This window comes from Mytilus galloprovincialis, chromosome 5, assembly GCF_965363235.1.
Source record: "Mytilus galloprovincialis chromosome 5, xbMytGall1.hap1.1, whole genome shotgun sequence".
In the NCBI taxonomy this organism is placed as follows: Eukaryota; Metazoa; Mollusca; class Bivalvia; order Mytilida; family Mytilidae; genus Mytilus; species Mytilus galloprovincialis.
Genome location: NC_134842.1, coordinates 102,480,860 through 102,492,038, shown reverse-complemented (window position 1 = coordinate 102,492,038; position 11,179 = coordinate 102,480,860). Strand labels below are relative to the sequence as shown.

The following is an 11,179-nucleotide window of genomic DNA, read 5'->3' as shown; positions in this document are numbered from 1 at the left end:
AGGGGCCAGCTGAAGGACGTCTCCGGGTGCGGGAATTTTTCGCTGCATTGAAGACCTGTTGGTGACCTTCTGCTGTTGTCTGTTCTATGGTCGGGTTGCTGTCTCTTTGACACATTCCCCATTTTCATTCTCAATTTTATTGTAAGTAAACATATTTAGGGTAAGGAAAGGTCTTATACTACTTGACTGTTTTTAAAATATCACCAAAGTTAACAGGTTAATATTTTGGTACGCAACACGCGCGTCTTGATTTCCCAATATTCATCGGTGGAATTCGAACGTAACAGTTGAAAAGGCAAATCAAATCCAAATACTAAGAACAGTGTATACATAAAAAAAACTGATATTTTGTGTCATACTTTAATATAAAATATAATATGTTTTATGATTGCAAATGAGATAACTCTCCACCAAATGACGCAAAAGGTCACCATACGGCCTTCGACAATAAACAAAACCATACATATAGCAAACTGCAATATCAATTAACGGGCTACATTCTTTTCATATCTTATATCGTCCTGTTAATGTTATCTTACATTAATCAATAGAATAAGCTTCATCTAAATTGGATGGAAGTAGTATTGTAACTTCAGGCGAAAATGGCCGTTATTATAGTTTGTCGGTCAATTTATCATCGAAATTTGTCATACCTCTTATAAGACTTATAAAATATTTAACAATCAGTGTGCTTTGTAAAATAAATAAAAAACATTGACCATAAACTAAACGACAAACTACATTTTGAAATAAAAAGATTTATTTCTGACAAAATTTGAGCAAGACTGGTTTAATTCTGATGTATAGTTTGTTTGTTTAAGACCATTGGTGTTCAATGGTTTTAAAATTTGCAACTAAGGCACTTGGGTACATTGCTGCCTTTGTTTTGTTTTTTGCTATTTTTTCTTTTGTTTCGTCTGCTACTTTTTTTAGATTTTTTGCCATTGGTTTGTTTTTTGCCACTGCTTTTTTGTGTATTGGCATTGTTTACATTGTAACGGAAGACTTGTCTATTTTCGACGGGTCCATTGCTGCCAAGAGTTTGTGTGTTGCTACTAATTGTGTAACGGACATCTTTTCTATATGCACTTGGCCCATTGTTGGCAATGTTTTGTGCGTTGCCATTGCTTGCACTGTAAGCGGAAGCTTGTGCAGATGCACTTGCTACATTGTTGCCAATGTTTTGTGCGTTGCGATTGCTTGCACTGTAAGCGGAAGCTTGTGCAGATGCACTTGCTCTATTGCTGCCAATGTTTTGTTTGTTTCCATTGCTTACACTGTAAGCGGAAGCTCGTGCAGATGCACTAGGTCCGTTGCTGACAAGGTTTCGTGTGTTGGCTTTGTTCAAAAAGTAACGGTATAATTGGGCGTATACATCTAGTCTATTTGCGACTTGGTTTCTTATGTTACCATTATTTACATTATTTCTACTGTTTATATTATTTCTCTTGATGCCAGTATTTCTATTGATGCCATTATTTCTACTGTTTACATTATTTCTATTGATGCCAGTATTTCTATTGATGCCATTATTTACAGTTTTGACATTATTTCTATTGTAGCCATTATTTCCATTGTTGGCATTTATTCTATTGATGCCAGTATTAACCTTGTTGACATTATTTCTATTAATGCCAGTGCCAGAATTTACATTGTTGACATTATAACTGTAGCTCTGTGCATATCCATTATGTCCATTGTATTCTGGTACATCAAAGTCGGGTCCATCAATATCTGGTATATCATTATCGGGTTCTTCTTCCTCTTCGCCTTCACAAGCTATTTCACATTCATCTTCTGTGGCAAACCTGTTGCCTCCGTTGGAACAACAACCATATACACAATCATCCAGTATGGAGTCAAAATAGAAGCCTCTTCCGCCAGAACAATCCCCATACTGCGGCTGAATCATACATGCTAAAACAAAATGAATGACAATAGTATAACGTCACTTATACGATAAACAAACAAAACAAATTTTAATTTACCAAAGATACTAAAAAATGTATGGTTTAGACCTGGCATTTTCATCAGCACACATACACTTACTTTATGTTCCAAATTTTAGTGTATGTTCTTTAGAAAGCCAAACTTTTTATCAATAGAATATTACGATTCTGTACTACGTAAGTAATTGTTACACGAAACAAGTTAGTTAAATATATACAATTGTTAAGACTGCCATTTTATCCTTTATAACTCAAATTTACCCAGTATAGCAGTGTTCCTAACTTATACTAATGTATGTTAAGACGTTGGTATGTCAATATTTATATTGGTATCATTGCAAATAACACCAAACCGCTCCATTAATACGACACCAGTAAGGTTAATGTTTAAAAATTAAAGTACATGCTTTATTCAAATAATTTTACAATATTGCTTGCTATTCTTTATACGTTAATTATATCAAGTTTACTTGAAGGTTATCAAAATATAATAAAGATGATTTATTAATTCGAATATAGATTAAACATGACGAGAATAAAATTTAAATATGTTAAAACCTTAGTAGGATGTCAGTACGTTCGTTAAGTTTGAACAGTGCCGGAAGTACCTTGTACAAAAAATGTCAATAATCGTCCAATGTATTATAATGAGGCCCATCATGGGGGTGTCCAAGTAATCACATAATCATTATTTCTTTCTTTTACATGACATAAACAGTCTAAACAGTCATATGTATATATATATATATATATATATATATATATTCAACTAACTTGTCTTGTATAATCAAATCATCAAAAATACAGTCCGTGATTATCAAATAATCAAGTAATCATGATATATTTGGCCTGGTAATAAAATAATCACTATAAAAACGGCCAATTAATCACTTGACAAAAAACCCAATGATACTCTATAATTGTAGAGGGGGCATGTCCGGGATTTCGGGATTGATCCTTCCTTAATCCGTGAATTTTTTTTTCGAATTTCGGGATGTCCGGATCTAAATTTCTTAATATTCCGGACCTCGGGATTTCATGTTTTTAAGCCAATGATTTCGGAATCAGGACACCTCCGACCACCCCTCGTGGTATAGTTATACAATGACTAAACATTTTTTAGAGATATTAATTTTCCCATTCGCAGATTTAATTCGTCATAGTTTCTAATGTCATAACGATTAGTTTCTGATAACTTAATAACCAATGCTGACCAATAACATTATTGATACACATTTAGATGCATTAGATGTATATTTCAACAACACATGTCTCTTCCATGATGTCCAAGTCTAAATTATTCGCAAATCTAAAACTCGATAAAAAAATATATGAGCTTATGATTTAAAAAGGTTAAAATGTTTAACCAAAGCAAAAAATTGGATATTCACATGAAGGAGATCCTCAATGTATTCCCTAATCTTAAATAATTTCAAAATATTGTAACATAGTATTATGTACAAAAACAAAAGGGTCTGGAATGGTGTAATTTTTAAACAACATCATTGTCCCATATTAGGTATTTTTAAAAAACATCATTGTTCCATATTAGGTATTTATAAAGTTGAATTGTTTGATACGCCGTTTTTTACGTCATGTCGGCTAGAAAATTGGAACTCTTTATTTTAGTTGTATATATATAAATTCCTAGTATTCTGTAAAAATAAAAAAGTTCCGAGAGAATAGTAAAACAGGAAAACTGAGATAAAAATTCTTATGTTTGAATATAGTGCATTGACTAGTTGGAACTGGATTGAATTCGTTTACTTCGGTGATCATGTCTTAGGAAAGGGTAAAGTTATCCTTATTAAGGTACTCTAAATTGCGCTAATGTGACAAGTGTTTTCTCAAGATATGCAGAAAATTTATAAACATATTAAACGTTATAGAGAAGAGGGTAATAAGCAAATTTTAAAATATTTTTTTATTGTGCCTAATGCTCTGGTATGGAATTGTTAACCTACGTATATGAATATATGAATGCGATGGTTGTCCTAAGAGTTTTTGCGATTTTGAAAATGCCCTGATGTTAATTAAAGTATGAAATTGCATGTGAGACTACCAGATATAAATGTTTGTACATACAGGATAAATAAAACCGGATTTACTGATTTAATCCATCACTTTTGCTTTTATCCATTGAGAAAACGTACTCATACATCTCGTTAAAAGCCATTATCAAATTGAGTAAACATACCCATGTTATAAAGTTGATTTTTGATTCATGGACACCAGGAACAAAATTGTGCACGCCAGACGCATATTCTTGTCTAAATTAGACTCCTCAATGACGTTCAAATCAAACAATTAAAACAACTAAATAAAGTACGAAAGAGTATCGAGGACTTAAAATTCAAAAAGGATTTGCCAAATACGGAAACGAAATCTTTTCTTGGGGTAGAAAAGGCTTAGGAAAAAGGAATAAGAAAAACAGAATTAAATCGTAGAATATACAGAAAACAACGAAAGAGTAATAAATTTTGTACAAATCGAAAAAACAATTGATAAAGATAGACATCTTGAACAAATAAAGATTTATTTCGATGTTAACGTTCATGTACAGTAATAAATTCGGAAACAAAACTTTTGAAAGGGTTTTTCTTCAATTTTAATTGCATTTGTATTTGGGTATATTTATTTTCCCGAAAAACACATCTACCACAATATCCTTAAAAAAAAAACAATTTAATCAGTGTTAACATTGTATCTGTACGTATATCTTTGATTTTGTTTTTTTATGTAACTATTATCTATTAGCAGTCAATAACTTGTATATCTAACTAACCTTTCCTCGGTGGAACAGCCTCTATCCCCACTATGGCAAATACCACGATGACTAGTAGGTAACTAAACTTCATCGTCAGTTGTTAATGAAATAATGCACTGAATTAAATAATTACAAATGTTTTTATAAGAATAAAACCCCTTCTGAATTGATGATTGATCGTGACTACATGTTATATTAACAAATTGACACAAGATTGATATTTCCATAATAAGATTCTTTTCTAATGTGATTTATATGCAAAGAGGTCATTGCTTTTAATTACAATATGTGTTAAATTGATTTTCCCAGGTTGTTTACCCTCGTTTTGCATAATCTTGTAATTAATTAGCAGGTTTTATAATTAACAATGTTATGTATTGAAATCTCCTCGAACTTTTGTAGAATAGAATTAATGTTTATGTTCAATGGTACCAACGTTTAACAGTAACTGCTACATGTATATAGTTATCAAAAGTATATAATTGAATACGCCAGACATCAGTGACGCTCAGATCAAAATAATTGTAAAGCCAAACAAGTACAAAGTTGAAGAGGATTGAGGACCCAAATTCCTAAACGTTATGCCAAATACAGCTAAGGTAATCTATGCCTGGAATAAGAATATCCTTAGTTTTTCGACAAATTCATAGTTTTGTATACAACATTTCGTCACCGCCTAGTAGACACCCCAAAGTACCTGACCCCTGAGTGTATCGTGTGTGTTCTAAAATAACTTTCAAAGGCTACGTTTGTTGATTATTCACCGATTTGACCTTTCCCTAATTTTAAACCTTCATGAGTCTACGAATTTGGAGTCCAACCTGTTTCCAATGATATATTGTTTACACTTTTTCCTGGGTTCGGATTTAAATTTACCTTAAATTTCACATTTACTTGAGGGATAATTTCGCTTCTTCTCTTAGGTTTGGCGAAAATTTCCATGTTGCAATGATTAAATTTTTTCTGTGTATAATATCAACAAGATTTAATGTTCAATTGTTTAATACATTCTATATTTTATTTACTATCCCCATCACACTTGTACAATTCATACGCTATATTCTTTTATGCTGTCTTGGACGGACCGTAGCATGGTATTCTTAAGTCCGTCAGTGTCCGTCATCAATTCACGATACAATCACTCAAACTGTCGATAACGAGTAGGCCCAGATATTAGTTCAAATTGAAAAGTTTCTACACATATTCTTAAATTTGTCGTAACTACGCTGAGGTACAAGCTGTTCAGAAATAAAATAATAGATTTCACATTTAAGAGTTACCATTGCAAAACAACCATGACAAGGTTTGTTTAGTTAGTATAATTTCATAATTTTCCTTCTTTTACGTTATTTTGTATATCAGATTATAAAAGCATGTGCACGACTTTGCATTTGGTGAGATTTTGTCAATGGGTATAATAAAGCTTTTCTTCAATTGTTTTGTAGTTTTTTGCCTTTGCACAATGTATGATTAACAAAGGGAATAATATAAATGGAAAACTTCTAAATAAACAGTTTTCTTCGTTTTCATAAAAAAATGTGTATATAAAAAATACCTCTACTCCAACTTATTCTATCAAATTTAAACACAACAGTATAAAACCTCCTTTATGATTTATTGTTTCTTTTTTTATTTTTTGGAACAAGGGGGAGGGAGGGTCGTCAGGTAGTTACGTGTTGTCATATTTGATAAAAAAAAAAAAAAAAAAAAGAATATGTCACGTTGTGGTATCGTTATCAAAGGTACCATGCTTATAATTTAATACGTTTTTCGTCTACATAAGACTCATCAGTGACGCTCAGATCAAATTAATTACAAAGCCAAATAAATACAAAGTTGAAGAGCAATGACCTTTTTAACCGTAAAACTGTAAACATTGTGTATAAATAGAACATATTTATCAAATTCATGTATAATACACCGATACACATACTTGAAAGAAAGTAAAAGTTATTGCTTATCTTGAATCACAAGTTAAAATTTTGATACCGGTGTTATTGTAGTTTTCTTTAAATTTGAAAAAAAATAACTGTAGAACACAGTTACAACACGACGAAATACTGCTGTTCCTGAAAAAGAAAAAAAATTAATATCTAAGAAAAAAGACACAGATTTCGCAAATCTATGCTACGGCTAAGACAACATGTTTTCAGTTATTTTAAAGGTCTGTTAACAGAGAAATATGGGTTAAACAACGAACCTCTGGGATATTTTGCCGCTATACATGCGCATAAGTTATTTCGGTCCAATCGTACTAGTTTAAACCGATCTCTGCGTTCACATTTAAAGTAAGATCGGTTTACTTTAGATCGATACATGCGCATAAGTTATTTCGATTCAATCGTACTAGTTTAAACCGATCTCTGCGCTCACATTTAAAGTAAGATCGGTTTACTTTAGATCGATTCAAACTAAACTACCTCTTTTGGTGTTTTAGTTAAGACCGATTGAAGATCGATTCACAGCGTTCATATTGGCCCTTAAATCTATCTAAAGTGAACCGGTCTAGTTTGAATCGATAAAAATGTCCTAGTGTGAACGGGGTCTTATATGCTTTCGCGATTCATCCGGCTTAGTCGACGTACTGCCGCGAAACCTAAATTTTGATCCCCGTTCGAAAATGTCAACAGATTTAACGTACAAACAATGTAGCTCATACGGATGTTGAATTTAAAGGGTAACAACTACTGACAATCTCACTTTTCCACACTGTTCTTAAGGTATTTCATACCTTTATTTTCCAACCAAAATGAACGTTGTCTTATGCATTGTGTTCCTCATTTTCACCGTTTTGAAGAAATATAATTAATACAATACTCGTGTCCAAATCTTTACTGTGTCAACATTATTATTGTTACCACATGCACCCTCTCTGTTTCAACACTTGTCAAATTGTACCGTCATTTCCCGGAAATCTTCAAGTTGTACACTAAATGGAAAAATACAATAAAAAATATCTATATATTTAGTGCGTCTACACCGCATTTCTGGCTGACTCTTTATTAAAAGCTTTCAAACCTTAAAAATTTGAATATGATTCAATAGATTTAATAGACACTGTTATGATATTGTAATTATTGTATTTATTTATGTTGGCCTGATTTGTGTTGTGTGGCCTCATAGTTGTTTACAGAATAATCTTAGAACAGTGCAGTTTAGAAATCACTGAAACAATTACAGAATGGTTGGAACTTTCCAGAATGATCCTAGTAAAAGATGCATTATATAAACTTCTACATTTTACTAGAAACTTCCGTTGTAACTTTCGAGGATGTTCCATTATAGACTGTTCTAGAATCTTCCATGACAACTATATATATACAGACACTAAAGTTAAAGACTCTTGGACTTGGACATAGACATCGATAGACATTAGCATTCACAGCATTTGAATTGACACTTTTATTCTACAAACAACATCATACTGGATTGTGACCTTAATAGTGAACGTAATATTCAGATTGGATTCAAAAAGATATCTGGATACAGATAAAGATAAAAGATTGGACTCATATTTTGACAGTTACGTTGACAGTAATATTTGTGTAATACTTCTTGTAAACTTTTGTATAATAAATATTGTTAAATTTTACTATTGATTTGTGTCTTTTGTTGGCTACAATTTAAAGGCGATTTCTGGCCGTAACAACACTTTTAGAGCTTGTGAAGGTAAGTTATCCTTTGATAAGAAAGGTTTCCGTATTTTAAACTTAAAGTTCTAGGTCTTTAACGGCATAAACAAAAGTAATCTCTATTAATTGTGGATCAAAATGTATATGCCTATAGGGATATACTCATGCGAATTTTTCAACGAGACCGTGTTACTTATGTCTGATTGAAAACCTTCTTAATATTTCATCTTATTAAGTGCAATAATCTGAATATGCAAAAGATTGGCGTATCATTCGCACATGGCGGAACTGTTCATCATATGCAGTTGACCACGTTCATTTATACAGAAATGATATGCGTGAAACATTCATTTTTCATTTCATATTATATATACAACTTCAATAGCTATACAAGGTTGCTACTAACATTAAAACAGATAATTATTACAAATTGAGACCCCCGCCTTTTTCTGTCATTTTTAAAAAGACAAATGTCAAAAAAAGAGTTCCCTAACCTTAAAAATTGTGTTTTGCTCCCTACTTATTGCTTTTTTTTTTTGCTTATTTATCCGTTTTAAATTCTAGATTATTTTGATTTCACATGACTATAATTATCCTCATGGACTTGTCAATTCTTGACTAACAAGTATCTGTTCGTTCCTTTTATTATCACTTGCCGATCTTGATGGCAATTTTAAAATTCTAAAACTTTCCCATGTTGGCCTTTGTCTGAATAACTTTAAAGTCTGTTGTGTTATTATTTGTTTGAAACGCCAAAACATTATAACCTTATGATGGCTGCGACATGTCCAATTGAAAAAAAGTATTTCACATTCGTTTTGATAATTCGATGACAATTTAGTTTAAATCAAGGTTTGGCAGAACAATATGTATTTGGTGTGTTGTTTTATCTTAGTGAACTCACAAGAACTCTCGCAATACATTGATCATCTTCATTCAAATGTTGAACAACATCTACTTAAAAAAGACATGCATACAATTAAAAATATAAAACAATAAATAAGTTGGCATTTTAGTACTTTTTCTTTTATCTTTTTTATATCTCAATCTTCAAAAAAGGGATGCGAGAGGGATATTCAAACTCATTGATAAAAATACTGACAACGGCATGGCTAAAAAAAAAACAAATGTACACAAGACGCAACATAGAAAATTAAAAACTAAACAACATGAACCCCACTAAAGACTGCCGGTGATCCCAGATGCTCCGGAAGGGTGAGCAGATCCTGTTCCACATGTGGCACCATTCGTTTGCTCATGTTATTACAAACCCTGTAAATAGTCTAATTCGGTAGGTTACATTCGTAGTAAGGGAACCGGTATGTGCATACGGCATTAGGAAAATATCCGATATCATCTGTGAAATGGATATTCCGTAACGGTCAACCAACTCATGATGGCGTCCGTAAAATTTACAAAGAGATGATTGCAACTTCACTATTTGGAACTCTTAGTTGTATAGCTTCCTTTTGAGCAACAACCCTCTTTCCAGTAAATCATGATAGCAAATACAATTCCAGGACTATCGTATTCATCGGGAGATATATACTCCGTATGCAGGCGCTGCTGGAATGTTGCTAAAATTTTTTTGGTACATAGAAATGAAAAGTTCACAATTGTGAAGCTGAAATCATCTCTTTTGTCGTAAAGTTTTGTTTTGAAACGAGTCGGACCCTCGTTGTCAATTTCTAGTCTTAAGTCAAGATATGAGGCAGACTTAACTGTATCTGTTATATCCTTTATCTCTAGTTCGATGAGATAGTTGAGTTCAACATAGTCACCAAATTTTGAATTATTAAGTGAGAGAACATCATTTATGTAGCAAAAATTATAGTTTAAGGATAGTTCTAACTTCTTTTCTTTCTAACTAAGAATACTTCACCTTGGTAATTTATTTCAAATTGTAGCCAATGTGTATCGAAACGATTTATGAGTATTGTCTGTGGAATGGCCAGTGGAATAATTCTATGAAAACTTAGTTCGTGAATAATAAACATTAAAAAAATCAATTTCGTCAATGATACTCATAAAGGGTAGAAGCGGAAAACATAAAATGCCAATGGAAAATTAGAATATGATAATTATGGACAGAAGTTTTACCTTTCAACAGGCTATCATGGAAAATAATTGTTATTTTTTTTTTGAATTTAATTCAAATCAATTGAAATGTGTATTGCCATGTAAACAATAAGTGTGCGAACGAGTACAAAATAAGTATCTATTAAGGCCACACCAATTTAATTTCTTGTTCTGCGGATTTTTGTCCTCCAAAAATTGGGGCGAGCGAGCGATTTGAAAATTTAATAAAAAAATATGTAACTTGCAAATTTTTGAGGCGAAGCTTGAAAAGTAAAGGCCAGTGATTATTATGTTTTTTTGTAAACATAAAATAGTAGGTTTTGACAATATTAAAACTTGATTTATCACTTGTACTTTGACATTTCTTTAATTTATGAAGTATTTTCCCCTGTTCAACAAGAAATAATTGAATAATTAAATCTGGTCTATGTACAGATGGATGCGGTCCTAACCTGACAAAAGTTAACTTAGAGTTAACTTATTGACTGCTTTCTAAGTTAACTTGAGCATTTTTAAGCAGACCAGCAAGTTAACTTTGTCGTTGGTGGACCAGACCTACGGTCTACTTTTTTAGGACTGCTGCAAACCTAGCGACGGGTCTGCTCCAGACCAGACCTGTGGACAAGTCTGCTTTTGACCAGTCCTGAGGACAGGTCTGCCCTAAATCAGACCTGTGGACAAGTCTGCTCCTGATCAGACCTGTGGACAGGTCTGCTTTTGACCAGACCTGAGGACAAGTCTCCTTACGATAT

General features: G+C 32.4%; 1 protein-coding gene across 1 annotated transcript; it reads right to left on the bottom strand.

Annotated features, from left to right (window-relative positions):
* Positions 1–346: 346 nt before the first annotated feature.
* On the bottom strand, positions 347–4,831 carry LOC143076917 (uncharacterized). The gene is made up of 2 exons (XM_076252816.1): positions 4,735–4,831; positions 347–1,917 (listed from the first exon to the last, which is right to left on the bottom strand). Exons 1-2 carry the CDS (start codon positions 4,805–4,807, stop codon positions 842–844), a joined length of 1,149 nt encoding a protein of 382 aa, XP_076108931.1. The 5' UTR covers positions 4,808–4,831; the 3' UTR covers positions 347–841.
* Between the last annotated feature and the right edge of the window lie 6,348 nt (positions 4,832–11,179).